This window comes from Silurus aristotelis (genome assembly GCF_946808225.1).
Source record: "Silurus aristotelis genome assembly, chromosome: 7".
NCBI classification, from domain to species: domain Eukaryota; kingdom Metazoa; phylum Chordata; class Actinopteri; order Siluriformes; family Siluridae; genus Silurus; species Silurus aristotelis.
Window position 1 is genome coordinate 25,602,948 of NC_139580.1, and position 24,949 is coordinate 25,627,896.

The 24,949-nt window shown below is 38.4% G+C and overlaps 2 protein-coding genes across 2 annotated transcripts in view; both read right to left on the reverse strand.

The window, feature by feature from the left end:
* The window catches only part of myo5ab (myosin VAb), a 29,636-nt gene extending 10,728 nt beyond the window's left edge, over positions 1-18,908 (reverse strand). The window contains exons 1-25 of the mRNA XM_083546096.1: positions 18,718-18,908; positions 18,265-18,375; positions 17,851-18,022; positions 17,070-17,214; positions 15,906-16,062; positions 10,587-10,730; positions 10,076-10,157; positions 9,716-9,823; positions 9,518-9,624; positions 8,813-9,078; positions 8,291-8,372; positions 8,046-8,186; positions 6,960-7,085; positions 6,771-6,854; positions 6,527-6,652; positions 6,318-6,415; positions 5,914-6,000; positions 5,329-5,437; positions 5,031-5,242; positions 4,775-4,931; positions 3,473-3,712; positions 2,978-3,172; positions 2,242-2,335; positions 1,010-1,158; positions 790-903 (exon numbers count right to left, since the gene is read on the reverse strand). Of these exons, the coding sequence (XP_083402222.1) occupies positions 790-903; positions 1,010-1,158; positions 2,242-2,335; positions 2,978-3,172; positions 3,473-3,712; positions 4,775-4,931; positions 5,031-5,242; positions 5,329-5,437; positions 5,914-6,000; positions 6,318-6,415; positions 6,527-6,652; positions 6,771-6,854; positions 6,960-7,085; positions 8,046-8,186; positions 8,291-8,372; positions 8,813-9,078; positions 9,518-9,624; positions 9,716-9,823; positions 10,076-10,157; positions 10,587-10,730; positions 15,906-16,062; positions 17,070-17,214; positions 17,851-18,022; positions 18,265-18,375; positions 18,718-18,744 (3,333 nt within the window). The 5' untranslated portion in view covers positions 18,745-18,908. The remainder of the gene's footprint in view (positions 1-789; positions 904-1,009; positions 1,159-2,241; positions 2,336-2,977; positions 3,173-3,472; positions 3,713-4,774; positions 4,932-5,030; positions 5,243-5,328; positions 5,438-5,913; positions 6,001-6,317; positions 6,416-6,526; positions 6,653-6,770; positions 6,855-6,959; positions 7,086-8,045; positions 8,187-8,290; positions 8,373-8,812; positions 9,079-9,517; positions 9,625-9,715; positions 9,824-10,075; positions 10,158-10,586; positions 10,731-15,905; positions 16,063-17,069; positions 17,215-17,850; positions 18,023-18,264; positions 18,376-18,717) is intronic.
* A 1,588-nt stretch (positions 18,909-20,496) lies between these two features.
* arpp19b (cAMP-regulated phosphoprotein 19b) lies at positions 20,497-22,311 on the reverse strand. Its single transcript, XM_083545667.1, has 3 exons — positions 22,132-22,311; positions 21,742-21,864; positions 20,497-21,330 (listed from the first exon to the last, which is right to left on the reverse strand). Exons 1-3 carry the CDS (start codon positions 22,183-22,185, stop codon positions 21,160-21,162), a joined length of 348 nt encoding a protein of 115 aa, XP_083401793.1. The 5' UTR covers positions 22,186-22,311; the 3' UTR covers positions 20,497-21,159.
* Between the last annotated feature and the right edge of the window lie 2,638 nt (positions 22,312-24,949).

A 24,949-nucleotide genomic window follows, 5' to 3' on the forward strand; every position in this document is an offset into this window, starting at 1 on the left:
GGCGGAGCTATTTTGTGTTTTGTCTTGCACTGTCCTGTGTCGTCTTTGCACTGTCCTGTGTCGTCTTTGCACTGTTTGCACCAGGTTGCACACAATGCACTTTATGTGGCGAGGACACTTACTAGTCCTTGGCCCTGTGTTTTCTATTTCTGTGAATATTGTTGTATGTAGCACCATGGTTCTGAAGGAACGTTGTTTCATTTCACTGTGTTCTGGACCAGCTATATATAGTTGAAATGACAATAAAAGCTTCTTGACTTGACTTCAGAACCATGTACACAATGCACTCCAGAACCTTTACAGTACAGCATGGTTTATCAGTGTGTTGATTAGCTGCTCATCTTCCTACACACTATCCCACTATTTTTAACCATAATACATGCATACAAAAGGTACATACATACACAGGTCATAACATTATGACATTATAACATTATGAGTGTTGAAGTGAATTACACTGATTATCTCTCCATAATGGATAATGGATAATGTTCCTCAAAGTTAATGTGCGACGGCTAATGCCTGATCTGTGTATATATATCTGGTTCTATAGATATCATTTTGGTTCCATCATTTTATTGGATGAAATTGAATGATTTGAATGATTTTCCATGATATGATGAACTATAAAATTTAAATCAATCTATCTAAAAACATCTTTTACCTCAGTATAATCATATTGGTGTCCATAACACTAAGGGTTAAAAAAAAAAAAAAAAAAAAAAAAAAAAAACCACATTCTGATTTCAGAGCCACTTTAAAATCCAAATATTGAAAGCAGCCCCTTACCTCTTGAACCTGTATGCTGGCCTCTGATTCTGTAAACTCCGAGTAATGAGTGTATTCAGATTCATTGCTGCTCAAAACAGAGTCTTTTCTCAATGGACCTTGTTTGGTGGCATACTATGAGGGAGAGAAAGATTTGTTTTTTTTTTACTTCCAATACATTTGATTCAACTTTAATTGACCTGCTATGCAATGGAAATGTCTATAAAGACATAGGCCTTACTGTTGCAGCCTCTTGCTCTGATTTTAAATCAGCATATTGAGCCTCCAGTTTGATGTGTTCAGTTAGAAGGTTCTGGTAGCGAGTACGCTCATCATTAAGCTCCATCTGCAGATGCTCGGTGTATTCCTTGTGGGCTTCTCGCAACTGATCTGTTTAGTAGAGATTACAAAAAAACAAAATCCTTTAGAGACAAAGCTTGCTAACATTTTTTTTAGAAAAATTAACATTTTCACTATTCTGATGGTTTAAAAAGCTTATTAGTGGTACTTATGAAATGTCAGTCAGATTACAAGAGCTCAATTCTATTGTTAGATTAAACACAGTTGCCCGTCTCATTTAATTTGACCTGGGCATTTGTGTATGTGATCTATGACAAGTTCAGGCATACTAGGCTAACAATCCCATTAAGAAAATCGTTTTAGAGAAACATCACTGAAGTAAATACTGAGCACGGTTGTGTTTTTTTGTTTTTTAGATTAAAAGTTTAGTCACAAATTTCGAGCACTACATTATTTTAGGATTGATTGTTGTATTGATTGGTGAAATTGCACTTTGAACGTTGCCATGTTTAATGACAGTGAAAAGGCAGGCAATAAAGGCCTTAATTGGAGTGTTAATGATGAAGGATTATATGAAAATATGGACAAAGTTTAAATGTGTTACTTATTCTGGGTTTTTTTCTACATTCTTTTTTGTATTTATCTCACAGATCATGTCCCTGTAAAGAACATCCTTATTTATAGGGTAAGGCACTAAATCATTAATGTTTTAAGGCAGCCACTGTAATATAAAGAGCTCATTAGTAGTACTTATGTGAAGTGAAAGAGTAACAATCACATTAAGGAAAACAGTATGTCCTTTGTTCCTGGTTAGCATCAAATAATCCTCACTGATGTATTTTGCTGAAATATTAGTGCAATTTTAGCCTATTTAAAAAAGTATCAACAAGTTCTGGTATTCTCAATGTATTATAGAGCACACATATTAGCTAAAATAGGCATGAAAACATATTTCACAAATTCAATTTCAAAAAGGAGTTATCTAACACCCTAACAACAAATAAATAATTTGTTTATAAAATAAACTGTTGCTGATGTCCTAAGCTTATTTTATTCATATGTAATTTTCAGCTGTCATTAGCTTGTTGTAACTCTTTTAAGTTACATGCTTTAATCTAATTTGTAAATCCTAAATTCAATTACAGATACACTAGCAGTATGATGTATACCTACCAGTAATCTGTTGGCTCTGTTCCTGGATCAGTCCGTTTAGCTCATCCTTCTCACACTTCAGCAGACAGTTTGTCTCTTTCAGCTCAGCAAGCATCTGCATTACCAGTGAGAATATGATTTTATATATTTTTGTTTACTTTTGAATTTCTTTTCCCAGGATACAGAACAAACAGAATCAAGGGAGTTAAGACAGAGGATGTCCCAGACATTACGGTTGGTTTAGCAATCAGAGCTTTCTTGGTTTGTTAATAGGCATTCACTGAAATGATAGAAGAGCCTATACATGTCATTTCTGAGGTTTATTTAAAACAGAGTAATGCGACTAATTCATCAGTCAATAAAATCCATAACGATAGTTTTTCCGAGTTGCGTTATATACTGAGCGAGAGTGGCCTCTAGAGGCAAATCACTGACACTGTATGCTTTTTATTTGAATTTCTCTTTTCCATTTTGGATGCAGCTGTTTTTATTTATTTGGAGTGTTACTTTTTGTTTGAGTTTGAATGCATGGCATTTGTTTTCATGATTCGGTACTCTTTTTATAATTTTTGTAATAAAGTTCACTTCTATTTGACATTAACTGTTTGCTTTTTTAACTAGTATCCATATTGAAAACTTTCTGTTGATTAATCGGTTATCGGCAAGTGCGATCCAACCTAGCTATCGGTATCAGTAAAATCCACTATCACTCGACCTCTAATGCAAACATACATATTTCCCCTAGAGTGCCTCCTACCTGTCTGTTTTTTTCCAGTTCACGCTGAGTCAATCCCAGCTCTTCTTCCAGAGCAGACACCTGGCCACTAAAACTGCGGGCTTCTTCCTCCACCATGTGCAGTGTTTCTAGCTGGGTGCGTAATTTATCCATCTCTGCCATGCTCCAGCTTTCAACTGCACACAAGCGCTTTGACAGCTCTCTGTTCTCTTTATGCTGGACACACACACACAAAGACACACACACACACACACACACACACACACACACACAGACACCATCATTATTCTTCTCAGCAGTGGATAGAAACAGAAAAATGAATGAATTGGAAATAAAAGGCTATGCTTCAGACCATGTTTATTCTAGCATTATGTTATTAGAAAAATTTGATAGATAGATAGATAGATAGATAGATAGATAGATAGATAGATAGATAGATAGATAGATAGATAGATAGATAGATAGATAGATAGATAGATAGATAGATAGATAGATAGATAGATAGATAGATCATACCTGCTCATCAACTTTCATCTGTAGCTGCATTATCTTTTTTTCCATCCCTACATTGAGTGTTTTGTAGCGCTCGACTGAACGTGCCTCAATCTTGAGTCTCTTGAGCTCTCTTCGAGCCAGCGTTCGCCGCACACAGCACTGCAGACACACCACAGCCTGCACAGTGCGTCTGTAGTGCAGCCGTGCTAGCCAGCCACGCACCCAGCGCTGCACCACCACCACCTTCATCTCATACCGGACCTGCGCAGGACACACAGAAACACAAAGTGTGTCGAAAAAACATTGTTTTTAAGAGTGCAGTGCTTTCGATCAATTAAATCCGCATCATATGCTGTATATGAGATTAATGCTTAATGCAGATATACTACAGTATATTTCCAAAAGTTTGTGGACACCTGACCATAAAATTCGTATGTGCTTTTTAAACATCCTGTTCCACATTTAGTCTCCTTGTTGCATTTACAGTAACCTCTATTCTTCAGGGAAGATGTTTTACCAGGTTGTGGACTGGGATTGTGGAGATTTGTTTTCATGCAGCCACAGGGACATTAGTAAAGTCAGGTACTGATGTAGGTGAGAAGGCCTGGGGTGCAGTCAGCGTTCCAATTCATCACAAAGGTGTTCAATAGGGTTGAGTTCAGAGCCCTAGATTGGGCCAGATAATATCTTCCACTCCAACCCAAACCATATGTTTATGGAGCTGGCTTTGTGTCATGCTGAAACAGGTTTGGTTCTCCCAGTTCAAAAAAAAGGTAAAATGTAATGCTACCACATCCAAAGACATATGATACAATCATGTGCCTCCAACTTTTGTGGTAACAGTTTAGGGAAGAACGACATATGACTGGAAAAGTCTGGTGTCCCAATACTTTTGTCCATTTAATGTACTTATAAATGCACTCTCAACAATCCTCCCCATCATCACTAGGCTTTAGAGTGTACAGTTGTTAATGAACAGTTGGCTCACTGGCGCATGATATTTCCAGAAGGATTTCAGATAGTATATCAACTTTTTGATTATGTTAGAAGCAGAAAAAAATGCAATAGTTTCCAAGAACTTTATTCTGCCATTTGCAGAATTCAGCCATAACAACATGTAAAAGGTTTTTCCAGACCCTGAGACTTGACTCAAGCTCTAGAATTTGTAAGTTTTTAAAGATTTTTTCAAAGACTGCATAATTCAAACCTTTGTTTGTAAAAAAAAAAATCCATCCAATTTAAAGCCCAAAGTCAAAGTGTGAGGAGTTTCTTTCTTAATAATTTCTATGAGTAAACTTTTATAGTATAAAGTGAATTCAATACCTTTCTATACTGCAGTCTGGCTCTGTGGCCACGAAGCAGGCGTTGAAGGAGCACTGCTGCTGCTTGTTTCTGCTTATAAAGTCGTCTGGCTGCATACCTTCGCAGGTACTTCTGAATGACCACAGCTGCCTCAGTCTTTCTCAAGAACTTACACAAGCTGAGGAGATTAAACAGTGCCATGTTTTAGTCAGCAACTACCTTAACAGTGAGTTGAAGTTTGTAGCATCCTCTGCCTTATATAGTATGATGCACTTACGCCCGAGCCTGGTGTCCACGTGCGTATTTCTGCACGGTGACAGCAGCTGTGCGCAGACGCAGGTATTTCTTCCGGGCGACCCAGCAACGGATGGTCTTTTGAATCTGGACGCAAGCTACACGCAGTTTATCGGCCCTCAGTTTCTCCAAATATGCCACCTGGCCTGCCCGGAAGAAGATCTTAGTTCTTCCAAACTGGTACTTATCTGGGTCCTGAAGAGAGAAGAAATACTGCATGCTATTAGGAGACCATGAAAACCAACCATTATTAATATCTGAGCATGAGGAATTCGAGATACCGCTATCAGCTGTGCAAGAACATTCTGGCAGGTTGACTTCATGTCTGACAGCAGGTGCTTTTGCTTCATCAGAACTCGGTACCGAGTGAAAAACTCCTGATAAGTCCACCTTAAATACAGTGTACAAATGGCAAGATCTTAGGACATACAGCTTGTTTATTTCGACAATTTTTCGAAAAATCCTCTGTATTTTCGTAGCACGCAAACATTTGTGTATTCATTTGTTTTAGTCATCAAATCTTTTTACTGCAGATATAATTAAATAATGCGAACATAAGGTCAAATCTGTTTATCTCCAGGATACAATTCAATATCAGTTCTACAAGCATTCACCCACTTGTTTTCAAGATATTGTGCTAACGAGAAACAAGGATGACACACTTGAAAAGACAGATGGATGACCCTTAATGCCTCCACTACCAAAGGCATAATTTGATCTAATCCCTTTACAATATGGAAGAAAATTCAGCGAGATACACATGGGCATTTACAAGTTATCAATTTTGAATAATCCACAAACACACACACACTGTCTGCTAACAAGATGAACATTAAACTAAATATGCATATATTTAATAAATAAACCTGGATGGAAAGCCTGCAGCAGAGATGCGTATAGTCTCCAGTACGCCACATGCCCTCAACTGCTGCACTGCCCTAATGGGGTTCATTCTAGAGAGAGAAAGAGAAAGAAATAAAGAAAAAGAGAGAGAGAGAGAGAGAGAGAGAGAGAGAGAGAGAGAGAGAGAGAGAGAGAGAGAGAGAGAGAGAGAGAGAGAGAGAGAGAGAGAGAGAATAAAATAACAATAATATGTGTTAATTCAGATTAAACAAGAATATTAAATTTTGTTTAAAAAGTACATACACCAATTAGGCATGCATGCATGCATGCATGGATGGATGGATGGATGGATGGATGGATGGATGGATGGATGGATGGATGGATGGATGGATGGATGGATGGATGGATAGAAATTCAATATACTAACACAAAAGGAGTTTTCTGGTCATTGGGCTTTATGCAGCGTACATAATGAGGAGTTGTGGCATTTAAAGTGTCCATTAGCAACTGCAAAGAGTTTCGAAACTAAAAGGAGGAGACAATGCAGAAACATTAATGCCGTGTTAACCAGTATTAAATACAATGCTGTATTTACATTTTCTACAACAAACCAAAGCTTCAGCAAAATATCATCACCTGTAGCCCAACAGATTTCTTGTGTTCTCTAAAAGACTGGCCCACTTTCGTGATCTTTGTTCGACTTGAAGCAACTTTGCTCTGAGCTGTTTCCTCTTCATGAAAGAGCTCCAAAAGCAAAGCAAACTAATAAAAAAGTGCATGGAAAGACAAATACTTTTTAACACGAAAAGACTCCAAGAACATTTTTACATATGAAAAATGTAGTAGTAGTTTTGCACAGTTTCATTCGGGATGGACAAACCTTACTCGATTTCAGGACATTTATCTGTTCCTCATTTACTGTGTCTTTGTTTTTCTCCAGAAACCCTTCACATCGATACTCCACCTAAAGCAGAAATTAAACAAAGAGCAATAAAGATGAATAAAAAAAAAAACTGAATTATATTTTATAAAGGATGTTCCATTTCTGAAGCATTAAAAAGTTTTATACCCTGTCTGCAAAATGATTGATGATGAAGGCCTTGTTGGACATCCGTGGTTTGTCGAAATGATCACTCTTCTTTAGGTGGGTATTATAGAGCTTTTCTGCCCATGAATCATCTGATCCCTTTGGCATCTGGGGGTTTTGTGGCGAATTAGAAATGAAAATTAACAAAAGTATAAGTAAGTAAAGTGCCAAAACACGATAGAATGTGTGTGTTAGTGTGGTCATTTCCATGAACCTAAAGCAACAAAAATGAATGAACAAATCATGGATAAAGGAAATGGATGGATTAAAGTCCTCTGGCTTTATAAGCCAAGTCAAGTCAAGTCGCAATGTATATGTATGAATGGACGAGGTGATATTAAAAAGTTTTGAGACTAGCTCCGTTTACAAGAAAGTACATTATTTTATCTATGTTTTTACACTATCACCTTTAAAATAGTCCCCTTGCACAACAATACAGTGCTCCCAGCGTTCCTGCCACTTCTGGAATGTATCCTGTAAGTCTTCTTTTCGATGCGTGTCAAGCACCGTCTGCGATTCATGCTGGATACTGACTGAAACGGTGAACTTATGTGAAGAGACAGGTGAGACTTGGTGACAGGGTGCATAGTTTCACTCAGAATTTCCACAATTGCTCTTTTTACAGCGCCCAATGTACACAGGTCGTTGTCTTTTGGCAGACTGACTTATGATGGTTGGTGCTTCCTGTGACTGTGTGTGCAGCCTTGTGCTGCCATCTGTTGGCGTGTTACAAAACTAGTCTCTAAACTTTCTGATACCACCTCGTATGTGTGGGTGATTTTGTGGATGGTTGGGCAGACAGATGGATGGATGGATGGACGGACTGGTGAATGGATGCATGATTGTTTTGTGGTTGTGTGGGTGGCTGTACGCATGGATGGTTGGTCTAATTAATAGGTGTATGAAAGGATAGATAGATGGATGGGGAGGTGGCAGGTTGGGTGATTAGGTGGGTGGGTATATGGGTTAGTAAAAAAAAAAAATTAAGATGTATAGAAAACTTGATGTATGGATAGAAGGAGGATTAGTTGCCAGAATCTGAAAATATAAATAGGTGTAGATACTTACCATGCACTCTTCATCAAGCAGATCCAACACGCCCATTCTGGCCTCAATCAGGTTAATACATGGCTTATTGTCATAGAAATCTATCAGAGTCCATGGGATCTTCTCTTTTAAGTATTCTTCTTGCTCCAGTTTGAACACATGCTTTGGTTAAACAAAAATACAAAAAAAAGGCTTTAGGTTTTTGATCGTAAAAAACGTTTTGATCGTGGCTGCAAATACTAAAGCTGTAAATGTAACGCACTTACCGTGTTAAACTGCTGTTGGAGTTTCTCATTAGCGTAGTTAATACAAAACTGCTCAAAGCTGTTTATTTCAAACGTCTCAAACCTGAACACACAAAGAACATGACTTACCAGCAATTTAGCTGCACTATATTACATGTAACAATACAATTTTATGCGAAAAAGTTGTTCAAACTATTATAAACATTACAAATGCATGTCTTCTTCTTCTTCTTCTTCTTTCGGCTGCTCCCATTAGGGGTCGCTACAGCGGATCATCCGTCTCCATACCTCCCTGTCCTCTACATCTGCCTTTTTCAAACCAACTACCTGCATGTCTTCCCTCACCACATCCATAAACCTCCTTCTTGGCCTTCCTCTATTTCTCCTTCCTGGCGACTCCATCCTCAGCGTTCTCCTACTAATATACCCCACATGTCCAAATCATCTCAATCATGCTTCCCTCACCCTGTCTACAAAAACGTCTTACATGTGCGGTCCCTCTAATAAAAGCAGCCATGTACAGTCAATAAATCCATTACTTACCCATAGATGTCTAGCACTCCAATGAATGAGTGCTGCTTGCTAGATGAATGCAGAGCCTTATTGATCTGACCAACTATCCAAGTAAAAAGCTTGGCATAAATGTGTTTAGCCAAGGCATCACGGCCGTTTAACGCCTCCATTTTGGTCAGAGGCTTATTGAAGGTTTCTGTGGCAGTCTTCAGTTTTTTATGACACAACGAATGGACCATGGCCTCAGGAGACACCATTAGCAGATCACAGAATATAGCCAGGTGACTATTTTCCACCTGAAATCAATATATATTTTCAAGAACATAAACGAAGCTGAGTAGAAAATATTAAATCCACTCGCAGTATAGTATAAAAATCTCTAGCATGATAAAGCTAAACAATTCTGTGGTACATTAAACTTGGGAAAGAGACCAGTAACTTTATTTTATGTCCATTTAATCCATTTAAAAAATCTTAAATAATTCAACATATGGTTTTCATAGATTCATACTGTAAGTGCATAAGATTAAGGTAACAACTGCAGTAGTAACATCTTTCCTTAATATATTTTATAGTTAATATATTGTTTCCTCACAATATATTATAAGCTATATATAATGTGAGACAAAATACATGTCGCATAGCCTGAAGGCAGGATACTATTCCCTTATAGTTCTGAGCAAGAAATGAAATTCGGAAGTCACAATGAATCATAATCATCTCTCTTGTACTCACTGAGACGCTGCAGTTTCCTGAGCCTTTGCCCATCATCTCTACATTTCCCAGCTGAAGAATGGCAGCCAGGATCTGGAACAAATCCAATTGCTGACTTTCATTAATACCTGCCATAGAGATTCATACTGTTAATAACACGGTTAATTAAACTTGACCACATTTTTTGAGAGACACAAAACCAAAATGCGATTACTTTACCCAGAAGTGAGAAAGCCTGCCGAGTGACTTGCATTTCCTGAACGTCATCCACTCGGTCTATGACAGGGCTTCTGCCCTGATTAGTGTACAGAAACTTAGTTGCACTGCCTTCAAACAGAGAGTGATTAATCAGAGGGATAAATCAAATGAACCGAAATCAGTTCAGTAATTACTAACAGATTATGGCAGAATTATGCTGGTAATATAGAACACAGCCATATGAAAAAATAAATTTGTAAACATTAATATATGTGATGATCACATTCCGTTCTTACTATTATAATTTTTTCTTACTGAGACCTGAGAGAGCTGTAATGTTTAGTCAAAAGTCATATAAGCCAAACAGAACAGGAGTTATACCTAATTGCAGAGCTGTGAATTCTGGTAAATGGGCAGAGGCGCACAACTGGTAAAAGATATGATAGTTGCGCTCTTCAATTGCCTGAAATAAAGAATATAGAGTACACATGACTTTCTTGTACATCGTTGTAACTACTATTATTACTTCTATGGAATTTAACAATCACTACTGTCTGCATTTTATTTCGTTTATACATTCACTGTTCATTTACTGGAACACGAACATTCATACATCTATCCCATCAGCTAATTATGTCACAGCAGGGCAATGCGTTTAGTCGTGTAGATACTGTTAATGTTCATCAAACGTCAGAATATGGGTGGGAATTGCAAAAAAGTTTTGAGAAAAAAATCATATTATTTTGAAGAAAAAATAAAAACTTTTTTTTTTTTTTTTTAAAGTGGTGAGGATTGTATCCTTTATAAACATAAACAAGGTGTCTGACTGAAACACGGTGAAAAAGTGGAGAAGAATCTGAACATAAGAAAAAGAAAAAGAAAAAAAAGTGACCTGAAACACAACACGGGACTTCTCGAGCAGGTATGTCCTCATGTTAGCCCCTGTGATGTGGTAATTCCTATTAAATCCAATCTCAATGTACTTCCCAAAACGACTGCTGTTGTCATTCCTGGTTGTTTTTGCATTTCCAATTGCCTGGATAGAAAGACATTAAATCCATTTAGAATAACAAACAAAAAAAAAAAAAAAACATATATATAATATATATATATATATATATATATATATATATATATATATATATATATATATATATATATATATATATATATACTGTACATACAGTACAGACCAAAAGTTTGGACACACTTTCTCATTCAAAGAGTTTTCTTTATTTTCAAGACTATGAAAATTGTAGAGTCACACTGAAGGCATCAAGGGCTATTTGACCAAGAAGCAGAGTGATGGGGTGCTGCGCCAGATGACCTGACCTCCACAGTCACCGGACCTGAACCCAATCGAGATGGTTTAGGGGTGAGCTGGACCGCAGAGTGAAGGCAAAAGGGCCAACAAGTGCCAAGCATCTCTCGGGGAACTCCTTCAAGACTGTTGGAAGACCATTTCAGGTGACTACCTCTTGAAGCTCATCAAGAGAATGCCAAAAGTGTGCAAAGCAGTAATCAAAGCAAAAGGTGGCAACTTTGAAGAACCTACAATATGACATATTTTCAGTTGTTTCACACTTCTTTGTTATGTATATAATTCCATATATAATTCCACATGTGTTAATTCATAGTTTTAATGCCTTCAGTGTGAATCTACAATTTTCATAGTCATGAAAATAAAGAAAACTCTTTGAATGAGAAGGTGTGTCCAAACTTTCGGTCTGAACTGTATATATATATATATATATATATATATATATACACACATACATACAAACACACACTGAATGTAACAGTACACGTATTCAGTACAGGGTTTCAGTTCGGTACACATGTGAATGCAAACTTTTTTACATGCGAGTCTCTGCCCCGCACTTTGAGTGAGTTTGTTTATTATTTATCTTGAAAACATGCACAACAATGCCAGGGGTATTAAAATAAATGCAAACTATGTAATTAAATCATTTTATTTCTTTAATTTTACTTAATTTAATTTGTGCCAATTTAATTGATGACTCGATTTACTCAATATAATACAAAAGTGTATTGCATTTATTCTATTTTATCTTCAGAAAACCTTATAAAATATAATTTTATATTTTATTTAACCAGGCAGGCATTTTATTCCAAATCGTTTTTAAATGTAAACTGTTCAAATGTTTATGATCACAAATTTTAATAATAAACTGCGCTTATAAAAACAAACAAAAAAAACCCCACATGGTAAGCAAAAACTGTATTCCCTCATCATGTGAAAATGGATTAAAAGCGTGGGTCCTCCATTGGGTGGGCCAGACACCAGAGTGGCACAGACAGCGTTTCCGCTCCCTCACGCTCTGTTGCTCAGCAGCTTTGCAATGACTGCCGGAAGTGGTTGCTGAACGAGGACCGAAGTGTCGATTAAAGTGTTCCTCTCCTGCTCTCCTCCTATTCCCCTCCCTTGAAACGGGGGGCAATCCCCCCAAAGCCAATAACTCATCAACAGGGTGATGGTCCGGATTCCAGACGCACCACAGGCCACCCCTAAATGAGCTGGAATGTACCACATACCAGTGACAACCAAGAGGTTATACACCAGGCTTTGGTGTACATGCAGTATTTACCAGGCTTTGGTGGATTTCGGGTTTTGGTGGATGGCGGTCTATTCAAAACCTGAATCCACCAAAGCCTGGTAAATACTGCATGTAAAGGGGAAATGTGTGCACAAGGACACAAATATCCACTAGTGGCCATCACGGTACAATTTGGTGGAGAAAACCAAACAGCGTCGAAGTGGTTGTTAGTCCCAGCCTTACCCCTTCACTAATTCTCCGAGGAATTTTCTTCTGGGATTTCCCGCTAGAGCAGACACAAGACAAAACCGTCCGGCATGCCTTTAACCAAGTAAAAGTAATCAATGGTCAACGAATCCAGACAGAAATTGCACTTTCTTTCCCAAAAAAAAAAAACAACCCAGTTGTTGGTCCCCAAAACCCGCAGGGAGCTTTTGTTTTATGCGGCTTACCATAACCGATGGCTGGACACCTGGGACAGGAGAAAAACTTGGACCAGGTTTTATTGGCCGGGCATTCACGGCGATGTGTGTAGATGGTGTGTGACATTGCTGTGAATGTCAGCTTTTGACATACGCCGGCCCTCCTAAAAGCGCCTTTGTGTCCCCATTACCCTTAATCGAGGTCCCCTTAGATAGAATTGGAATGATGGTCGGCCCATTAGAGTGGACTGCACGAGGGCATCGCTTTGTGTTAGTTTTGGTGGACTATGCAACGCGATACCCGGAAGCAGTGCCTTTTCACAACACCTCTGCACATAGTGTTGTGGAGGAACTCTTCCGTGTAATTTCACCACAGCCTTCATGTCACGAACATGGCACAGAGTGCTCGGTGTCATCCGCAAAATTGGGAGGACGACCATCACCTGTTTAAAACAAAAATTCAGTATGTCCTTGACCTGAGAGCAAAACTCCACACTTTAGGCCAACTTACTCTGGGGAATTGTGCTACAGGCTCAAGAAAAACAATCCCCTTCTGTATAATAAGGGTGCACGGCTGCAGAAATTTTTAACCAGCAGGTAAAGTCTTCGTAATGCTACCCACATCAAGCTCGAAATTACTCGCGAAGTGACAAGGACCCTTTGAGGTTAAAGACGAGTTGGAGATGCCGTTTATGAGGTTGAAGCCGGTGAAGATGGATGGGGTGAAAACCAAAGAAAAGGCATATGAGGAGCTGTATGGGAAGTTGGACACTAATGAAGGAAAAAAGAATTTGTACCGATTGGCCAGGCAGAGGGACCGAGCTGGGAAGGATGTGCTGCAAGTTTGAGCAATAAAGGATCCAGATGGAAATGTGTTGACTATTGAGGAAAGTGTGTTGAGAAGATGGAGGAAGTATTTTGAGCACCAAGGAAAATAGGAGAGAGAAGGTTGGATGGTGTGGAGATGGTGAAGCAGGAAGTGAATAGGATTAGTAAGGAGGAAGTGAGAGCATTGATTAAAAGGATGAGTGGAAAGTCAGTTGGACCAGATGACATATCGGTAGAAGCATGGAGATGTTTAGGAGAGATGGCAATGGAGTTTAACAAGATTCTTGAAGGTGAGAGGATGCCTGAGGAATGGAGAAGGAGTGTGCTGGTACACAAGAATAAGGGAGATGTGCAGAACCACAGTAACTACAGCAGAATAAAGTTGATCAGTCACACCATGTAGCTATGAGAAAGAGTAGTGGAAGCCAGGCTAAGAGAAGAGGTGACTATCTGTGAGTAACAGCATGGTTTCATGCAAAGAAAGAGCACCACAGACGCATTATTTCAGAAGGAGTTGCATTGTGTGTTTGTGGATTTAGAGAAAGCGTACAACAGGGTGCCGAGAGAGGAGTTGTGGTATTGTATGAGGAAGTCAGGTGTGTCAGAGAAGTATGTGAGGGTGGTGTAGGACATATATAAGGACAGTATGACAGCAGTGAAGTGTGCAGTAGGAATGACAGACTGGTTCAAGGTGGAGGTTGGACTGCATCAAGGATCGTCTCTGAGCCCTTTCTTGTTTGCAGTGGTGATAAACAGGCTAACGGACGAGGTCAGACAGGAGTTTCGGTATCTAGGGTCAACTGTGCAAAGTAATTAGAGTGTGTTAGAGAAGTGAAGAAAAGAGTGCAGGCAGGGTGGAGTTAGTGGAGAAAAATGGCAGGAATGATTTGTGATAAAAAGAGTGTCTGCAAGAGTGAAAGGAAAATGTATAGGACTGTGTGATGTTGTATGGTTTAGAGACAGTGGCATTGAGTAAAAGACAGGAGGTGAAGCTGGAGGTAGCAGAGCTGAAGATGTTGAGGTTTTCGTTGAGAGTGATGAGGATGGACAGGATTAGAAATGAGGTTATTAGAGGGAGAGCGCATGTTGGACGTTTTGGAGACAAGGTAAGGGAGGCCAGATTGAGATGGTTTGGACATGTGCAAAGGAGGGACACGAGTTATATTGGTAGGAGAATGCTGAGGATGGAGCCACCAGGAAGGAGGAAAAGTGGAAGGCCAAAGAGGAGGTTCATGGATGTGGTGAGGGAAGACATGCAGGTAGTTGGTTTGAAAGAGGCAGATGTAGAGGACAGGGGGGTATGGAGACGGATGATCCGCTGTGGTGACCCCTAATGGGAGCAGCCGAAAGAAGAAGAAGAAGAAGAAGAAGAAGAAGAAGAAGAACTGTGCAGTATATGGTCAAAAAGTGCAGTTGTGTGAATGGGAAGTTGTGAGATCCTGAACACAGACTGTTGTGACTGTTGAGACTGTTGTGTACACACAGATGTTTGGGTGAACAGCTAACATTGTGACCTTTCGGAAAACAGCTAACCTCGCGACAATGACACTCACAACCTCGATAGTTCACGAGTTTTTATTTGGAACCGGACTTAGAATAACTCACGAAAAATTCAGAGTAAAAGCCGAAGTTCAGAGAAACATTTCAAAACAAGAGTTTGTACTAATAAATGACACAAAAATGTTCGGAAAACTATTTTATTATTGTGTAATTAATTTAAAGTAGTAAATAAAACATTTATGACAAGAAATTCACAATTTTTGTTAAGTATACAGTAAAGTACATGTAAAAGGAACCATCAAAAGGAAAGTCAAAACCTTGCGATTCTTTTTTTACTAGCGAGGCGTCATAGAACGTAACCCCCGCAAGTATCAAGGTTGCACTGTGTGTGTATATATATATATATATATATATATAAAATCCATTAAAAAATGTAAAGAAAGGTTATAAATTAAGATTAAGTGAAATACGTTTTTGATCCTCTACCTCTACTCCCACACACCCAAATTAGTCCTGTGATTTTAAGAAAGAACTCCGAATATCAACTCATGAATCATGACAACTCAAGACCCCAGTCACAGAATCGTCCTCTTATATTTAAACCTCTTTACCACCATGGGCAAGTCCAAAGAGCTGTCAAAGGACGTCAGGGACAAGATTGTAGCCCTGCACAAGGCTACATGAAATAAATAAATTATATATATATATATATATATATATATATATATATATATATATATATATATATATATATATATATATATATAAAATTCATTTACATTCATACTTCACATTAAATCAAATGACAACAATATAAAGCTGTCCTTAACAAATGATTTTGCAGCATTACGTAGCTTTGTTTTCGCATATTGATATGAAATTATTAAAGAAATTGAAGGGTACCTCCATTATAGGGCTGGATGCCAGCACTTTTTCCTCCACACTCCTCTCCGTGGAAGAGCCGCTGACTGTGGCAAAGTAGCGCATGGAATATTTAGCGGACACGGTCTTTCCTGCTCCAGACTCTCCGCTCACTATAATGGATTGATTCCTCTCATCTCTTAGACAAGAGCAAAGAGAAATTGTCATTTAGTTATCCTGGAAATCCAAATTGTAGACTTTAAATCAGGATTTTTATTCAGTTACTGGGCAATTAAATTGAGCCAAACCCAAAAGGATCTTTGAACGGCCTTACTGACAAATTGGCAGTTTTCTTTAAATATTCTTGTGAACTGAAAATGAAAAAGCTAGAAACATTATGGAAAATGTACTTATTTACTTTTTGTGTGAAAATCCAACAGATGACTGGGTGTAAAATATTCTCATCAATGCTAATTGAAGCTTTTCAAAGCTGCACTGAAGAACACTGATTCTGTAAAAAAGCTGTGTGTAATTTACTTACAAGACTCAAACATGTGCAGAAATCAGAGCGGATTTATGATTTCCAGAACACAAATTTGTTCTTTAGACTATTAAATGCTTAATAGGTTGCCATGTTGGGCCAATTTTTCACCTACGAGTACAGCCTGTCCATCTTTAACATTTGCATTGTGTGCTTTCCGTGTCCTTGTAAAGACGAATTAAAAAAAAATGTAATAAAAAAATTTAAAAAGCATTGGCTAGATTTGTATTACTTCACAACAGGAATTTATTTTTTGTTGTTTTTCATCAGCACAGAGAATACAGTATGCTGTTCGGCTCCTCAATACACATAAACTGGACTGACAAACACATTCAAACAAATAAACACCTTCAGCGAGACTTTTTGCACCAATAACTGCTGGTAAACCAAATTTATTTTACATTACAGCATGGACAATTTATTTCCACTAGCACACATTTACTCTACTGGTCAGTGCTGCACTGGAACGGTGTCTATTGTCTTATTGTGTTGTGCTTGTGGAACTAAATCTGGTATCTACATTAGTTTGTGTACGTTTTTTCACGTAGTACCATAGTCCTGCGGGAATGCTGCTTTGTGTCACCCTATACTGTACTGTATATGGCTGAAATGACAATTGTTTTGTGAACGATTGTGAAATTCACTCCGTATTAAGTTCCACCTACCTAGCCATCTGTTTGTAGGCCTCTTCAGCAACTGCAAAAATGTGTGGGTCCATGTCCCCCATGTTCTTCCCACTGTATGCATTGATGATGTCTGCTCCATAGATTGGCAGCGTCTCATAGGGATTGATAGCCACCAGGATGATTCCTAAATATAAGAATGACATTTCACTCCAACGAAACGAAACAAGAAGATATAAAGAAGAAACGGATACAGTATCAGGGTGTGATGTGGTAATGCATTGAGGGTGCGGTACAGCGGTCTTGAGCTGAAATGACAATGCAGAGAAAACCTTATCCAAAGTGGAAGCGTTATAAACATGATCAAAACAGAAAAATGAACGGGAGTACAGTGGCAGTGTATTTGCACAGTTCCTACACATTTTTTTAATTTCAAAAATCCATACTTTTCCAGACTTAAATATACAGATTTTCAAGACCATATTTAACATCTGAAATAATAATTTTTAATTCCAACAATAACAAGTTATATTACGATCTTTGATGAAAATTTAATAGGACAATAGTATAGAAAGACATATTTTTCAATAATCTTCCATTTCCATACTTTTTCCAAAATAAAGGAACCTTGCATACGAATATGAACATTTGATGTTCCCCAGTGCTCCTTATTACACAAGAACACTAGATATATTTCAGGATACTAGATTGTACTGCAGCAATCCATCCACATATCTAATAACTTCACTCCAAAGTCTACAGTTTACACAGCTGAAGTGCACGTGGCCCATGACATATCGATATCAGTGAACGAATGACTCACCACAGTAGGTGTAGATAAGCTTCGAGTCGACGAATCTGATGCGCAGGTTGTGCAGCACGGCAGGTTCGTGCAGGTAACTCAGAGCCGTGAGGTCGTTCTCGCCCACCAGGATGTCTGGGTTACGAAGGGGAGGCGGAGTGCTGCTTTTGGGTTCGAATTTATACTCCAACTCCTTAGGAATCAATATGAATAGTAGGTTAGGAATGGTCAGGGCCAAATTTATCAAACGAGTGGGTGTTGATGTGGCATCTAGGCACTCTGAATATTGAAGAAGGAATAGTAAAAGAAAAAAGCCTGATATCCTGGATGGATTATGACCTTGAAGTTTGCTGTGATTCCGACATGTACATTCAGTAAAAAAATAATAATAAAGATTATAAATAGACAACAACTACATTTAGTTCTGAAACTTACCCTGCCATCATCAAGCTGCAGCTGAAGAGCACTATCACCAGGTCTGTAGTCTCTGGTCAGTTCTGCAGCTCTCCAGACCTCCTGGGAGTCCGGGATCCAAACTCGGGCATACTGTAAAAAAACAGGAGGTGGTTATGAATCTTGGATCAAAACAAGGAATGGGATGAGATGGGATAAGGTAAGGTAGGATGGGAAGGATCAGAAGTTTGAGTTGTGTTTGTCTGGCCTCATGTTCTTCATTAAAGGCTTGATCTGTTCCCAGCTTCTAAGTGCATCCTTAGCTCATCATGTGTAAGCTGGAAATCCTTCCAGCCCCAATGAAATGTAAAATAAAACAACTGACTGATCTTTGCTACATTGACAATAACAACTGAAGTGTGAGCATTGAGTTGTGATGTGAAAATACATTTCCTGACTCTTAGTTACATGTCAATATAAAAGGAAGTCAATTACCTTGTTGTAGAGCGCCTGTGTTTCCATTAAGATTTATTCCAATATAAAAACTTCCTCAAAGGCGAACAGACACGCTAACAAGTTGTAAAATAAACCAGGCAAACGCTGACATCTAGTAGTCTACTGATATTTCCAGGAAAGCATGAATGCCGGTTGTAGATGTGAGATAAAAGCATATGGCTCTGCTGTCTTGCCGGTCTGGGCGCCCTCTAGCGGTAAAGAATGTTTACGCTTAAGCACACACTAGCGCACTAAACTGTATGTGAAAGTAGAACGCAACAATTGCTGCGGAATAGGACGCCTACTATTTATACATACTATTTAGTATCCTAGTATGTGTGTTGGTACTTTTAATGGGCTGATTGATGAGTTTGTTTATTTTTTTTCTCAAAGCTCAGTTCACTTCTTCCAGAACAGGTAATAAAGCCATCTGAAGATTGTGTAACTGCTCCAAGATTTTTGTTAATTTCATGCATAATTTTTTTTAAACTGCAAAACAAAAAAATTTAATTATTATATTCACACATTTTAACAAGGGCCAGCTTTACAGAAATCACTATATTAAAGATATCATTGTAGCTCAGTGGTAAGGAAAAACTCCCTTAGATGGTGCTATGTGGAAACCTTGAGAGGAACCAGACTCAGGAAAACGTCCAAACTTCGTTCACGTTGTCATTATGGAGTATTGTTTGTAAAATGTTTAAGGGAATTGATGAATTTAATTCATTTTGGAATAAGGCTGTAACATAACAAAACGTGGAAGTGAGCAGCTGTAAATACTTTCCAGATGCACTGTATAGCTTATGAACCTCTGTTTATTAAAAAAAAAAAAAAAAGCTATGCAACAAAAAACATGTACTAAAAAACTCTTGTGTATATATACAGTTGTATTTTGATCAGACTTTTAGCATATGCATTACTTAAAACCGACAGTAGAGAGCGCTGTAGAACTACTGTATTAGATCTAACTATTCCTAAACTCAACTCTTTCAGGTGGAATCGCAGTTAATTAATATTTCACATATAATTCATAATTCATGTAAAGACAAGGCATAATATTTGTCATATTTAAAGCAGCAATGCTGAAGATTCACTTAATGAAGATTGACATTCCAGAAGAATGTTTGACTCCAAACACACAGCTTGTAAAAGTCCACTATAATCACTACCCTGACATGAGAAAGGTTTTTATGGATGCATTATAGCTAAAAAAAAAAAATAAAGGAATAAAGGTATTGCCTACATATTTCAACGTGTCAATGTTCCCCCGGCTCAATGAAGGGGTTCTCTAATGGCACATCAATTCTTCTATAATAAATGTATCCCTGATGCAAATCCTTCTTCAAGCAATGGAAGTTTATAAAGGACTTTTTACTTAAAATATTCTTCAATAAGCATTAACTTGATCATATTTAACACTTGTCAATAAAATGCATTTAATAAAATATGAAAAAAAAGAACACTTGTATAAATGTATATATTAAAATAATAATAAAAGTAAGAATCCTATATTTTTACAAATTATATTAATATTAGGTTACAATGCTACTATACTGTTTATATTGTATAAATTGAAAACTGGGTTGAGTCCACTATCCTCACAATCCTGAGACAGATGTTTCCATTGGCAGCATTGCAATAAATGCAGTTGTAAAGGCATCGAATGCGTTTTTCAGTGGTTTAATGTTCGCCTGTTTAACGCAATCATACAACACTCTGAATCATTTCCAAACCACACAAAATGATTTCTAAAAGAAAATAAACAACCTGACCCAGATATTCTTGTGCAAAACTAGTTTATTTACAAAAAAAAAAAAAACCCAAAAAAAAAAAAGTTGTTGTGACAGTCAGTGCTTGTTATGAACATGGGAAGAAAATGAGCGAGCTGCCCCAACCTGAAGATCAGAGACATCAGCACAAGCTTGTCGCTTGAGTGGGCAAATATTGCCCAAAGACAATATATCGGATATCATTAAGGCAAGTTTGACCAATCACAGGCAGGAGGCAGGCGAGACTCGTCATCTTACGTAAATCTTTATAACAAATGACAGCGTTATCCTTAAAGGCCATACATGAATCATACATGAACTAGTGAGTAAAACTAGTAAAATCCTAAACAAAACAAAACAAAAAAATGGTTTCTGTTCAGTTATTTCAGGCAGATACCAGTGCATTCACATCTGGGAGTAGAAATTGCAACTACGGTCTACTTCTACAGCCAAAACGTCATTTCCGTGTACAAACAGGTCAACGAGGAGGCGCCCAGCAGCAAACATTTCATCAAAACAGCGTCGTTGTTGTAATAAAACAGGCCAAAGAAAGTTAGGAAAGACAAGACACACAAAAAAACCAAAAAAAAAGAGAGAGAAAATACACATAAAATGGAGGTAAAGCAGAGATCAAAAATATCAGGAATGGGGAAAGTCTTAGCAAAAGTTTGTATCAAACAGCCAGTTTGCTGGCCACCAGCGAGGTCTTCCTCTGGGGCAGATCCTGAGGAGTCGGGATGTGATCTCCAGTGATCTCGGTTTTCTCCGTTGCGGCCGCGGGGAGCTGTTTATTCTTTATTTTCGCCTTGGCCATATTGTAATCTCCGGAGTCGAAGTACTTTTGCTGAAACAAATGGAACAACGATTTATATTTCACTTATATACACACTTTTCTTTCAGTTGCACTGCTTCCAGGAGTGTATATTTACATTAGAGTTTATCTCCACTCATATTTCAGCCATCATGTGTTGCCAGGGATGAAGAAAATCAGCCTTGAAAATTTCAGAATCAACAGTGTGGGGCAATGACAAGACAATAAACTGATGCTTTAACCAATCAGATTTCAAGCTGGTGAAACAGACATCTATAATAATTGATATTATGATCACCAGTCAAAGCTCGCAAGCTGCATCTGTAGCAAACTGCACAACTCAAATATATTGGTATGGACTTCACGGCTGTTTCCAGAAATCGATTTTGGCTCCTGTTCGATAAATGATACACGTGATTGATACCTATAATGATAAAAACATACCCCTTTTTGGAGTCTTTTCCTCAGCAGGTCTGAGCCTCCTGGTTTAGCCCCCAGATGAGGATATCTAGCTTTCAGCTTTGCTTCTTCTGCCTTCTCAGGACTCACGACTTTATCCTGCATCTCCTGGAGAGTCATATATATATAAGTAATAGAAATGAATAAACAAAAGACAGAAGCAAACTGAGAAGAAATAAGATCATCAACAAGTGGGAAATCCCAGGTATGCTTTAAGAACCACAATGCACGTTTAGACAAAGATCAGGCATTCAGAGGAACATGGTATCAGAGCCGTGCACCGAGCTGGAGGTCCATAAACACGCCGGAAACGCCGTTTCCAGACGTCGTGACATCCACATTGGGAAGAAGCATGCTAGCTGGTGGCCCACTGACCTGCTGCTCCTCTGTGCTCGTCTCCTCCACAACCTGCTCGGTCTCCCTGGACATTTTTTTGGATTTGTCGCTGCACAACCTCCACCGCGATACCACCGCCTGCGAACGTGAATTATAGTAACCTGAATAGGAGGATGGATGGACGGATGGATGGGCGCCTGGATGGAGGTGCTGCTTCAGGCAACAGCGCCCTCTACAGGACCGGAGACTAGAACACGAGCTCTTTAATCCGCCTGCTGGATTTCTACTTCTAACTTCTAATGTTCGAGTCCAAAAACTCAAAAGAAAAAGTTCAGATGCAGTTTTTCCTTATTCTGAATTAAATTTGAGAAAATATGGAAGTATTTTAGTAGTAGGCAAATAAAATGAGTCCTAAGAGGCCATGCATTATAATATGATTTTCTTGATTGCTTTCTAGAGATCTAGACGTAATAGTTGTTTTCAAATTTTTTGTAATCTTGCCATAACAAACATTATTTCTTCATGATCAATACTTAGTTTTTCATTGTATTCGGCATAAGAGCTGAGGCAGCATCATCACAGTATTATGGCGTGGCTACAATGGTTATTATCCATGGAGTTATTATGGTTATTATTCTGCGATGGTCTTATGCCATTAAATACTTATCAAGAGGAAAGAATGTTTATGTCAAGATCACAAGAAAGTTATGCCGTGATAACTATAAAACAACTATTATATGCATGGCCTCTTAGGACTTCCGTAGCCAAACCATATCCAGTAGTATAAGATTTGTTGACACCTGACCAAAACACCAGTGGCCTAAAGTGGTGTCCTACCTGAATCAATCTACCTCTTCAAAACTGTGATTTGTGACACCACTGTGATAGAAACCATCAATTTTATACAGAAACTTAGTGTAACAGAGGACTGCATCACAGACAGGCATCTCATACAGTAAGAATGAATGGCATTACTAAAGCAAAAAAACCCTAAACACAATTCAATGTCCGCACACATCATCTCTAGCAGCATCTCATAAACCTCCTAAAATGAAAAGATTTTCTGAGCATGTTTGTGTGTTTTTTCCTTAAGCATTACGCTTTTTTCGCTGAAGGCAAATTGCACATATTTGTGCAAATTCTACATTAAAGAAAATGCAGAAATTTAAATAGTTAAACAGCATTTTAACCTGTGTTTAGAAGCATGTACTGTAAATACTATTTTAACAGTAAAAGACCTGGGAGTTATTTTGGACAGCAAATTGTCTTTTAAAAATCATATCAACCAAATTACAAAACCAGCTTTCTTCCATCTTGGAAATATTGCTAAGCTAGGAAACATGTTATCTATATCTGATGCTGAGAATCTGGTCCATGCATTCATGACCTCCAGACTGGCTCCCATGTATCTCTCCAGTCTTCTAACATGCTACAATCCATCATGCTTCTTGAGATCTCAAAACTCCAGACTTCTAGTAGTTCCTAGAATAGCAAAGTCCACTAAAGGTGGTAGAACATTCTCATATTTAGCTCCAACACTTTGGAATAGTCTTCCTAACAGTGTTCGGGGCTTAGACACACTCTCCCAGTTTAAGTGCAGATTAAAGACGTATCTTTTTAGTGATTTCTAAACATTACACTCATCACATATCATAACCTTGTGCATCAGAACATCTGATCACATGCACATTATCAACTTGTGCTGTTAATATCATGAACAGCAGCTACGCTAATTCCCCTCCACTGCTTCTCTTTCTCTACCCATCCCGAGGTTGTGCCAGCTCCAGTTGTGTCCCACCTCTTTAAAGGTCCACAATCTTCATGAGGTGGGACACAACTGGAGCTGACACAATCTTCATGAGGTTGTGCCAGCTCCAGTTGTGTCCCACCTCATGAAGATTGTGGACCTTTAAAGAAGATGCCAAACCCTCAAACATCCTGAACCATCTAGAGACGTAAAGCACCATTTGGATTTCACTTCATGTAGAGTTTGGACATTGGACCTCTTTGAATGTTTAAAGGCTCTGGCATGGAAAAGCTGGTGTTGGATCTATGATGATTTTGAGTTGCTCAGTAGCTCCTGGTTCCATACCCTCAACTGACTGCATAAGACTGTAGAAAGAACATTACTCATAATCTTACATTCCGGTGCTCATGGTGGTTCTCACTCTCCAGTGTTCTGTATTGTTTTGAAGACTTATAATCACACCCTTGATGTCACCCAGATGAGGATGGGTTTCCCTTTTGAGTCTGGTTCCTCTCAAGGTTTCTTCATCATAACATCTAAGGGAGTATTTCCTTGTTACAGTCACCCCAGGCTGCTCATCAGGAGTAAACAGTATAATAAACAGAAAAATTATGTAAAGCTGCTTTGAGACAATGTCTATTGTGAATAGCGCTATAGAAATTGACTTTGTCTCGTCTCGAATCGGATTTGATAGAAACTTACACTCAACTTCAGTATCCTGTGCTAGACAGGCAAACATAACAATAATTTTGTCAGTTTCCAAGTATTTGTAGACCTGACTTATAGTTTGTATTGTGGTTGGTTGGTAGGTAGGTAGATAAATCATTCAAAATCTACACTGTATGACTGTATTAAAGACAAAACTAAAGTCATTGAACAGTATTCTGAGGTAGGTGTTGTTTTTATCCAGGTGGGCAAGGGCTAAATGAAGAGACGTGGAAACTGCATCGTCTGTCAACCTGTTCTGGCGATGGGAAAACTGGTGCAGGTCCAGTGAGGTGCTTCAGAACCAGTTTCAGAAAGCACACCATAACAATATTGCTGAGTTCAATCAGTCGAAAATCATTCAAGCATACTGCAGCTAATTGATCAGATAGTGGTACGATTTTA

What these genes read in the sequence shown, in the direction of transcription:
- arpp19b (XM_083545667.1), bottom strand. Translation starts at nt 22,185, where the DNA reads ATGTCCAGGGAGACCGAGCAGGTTGTGGAGGAGACGAGCACAGAGGAG. An exon ending in CGAGCACAGAGGAGCAGCAG is followed by an intron (nt 21,865 to 22,131) that starts GTCAGTGGGCCA and finishes ATGACTCTCCAG; the next exon opens with GAGATGCAGGATAAAGTCGT. An exon ending in GGAAAAGACTCCAAAAAGGG is followed by an intron (nt 21,331 to 21,741) that starts GTATGTTTTTAT and finishes CATTTGTTTCAG; the next exon opens with CAAAAGTACTTCGACTCCGG.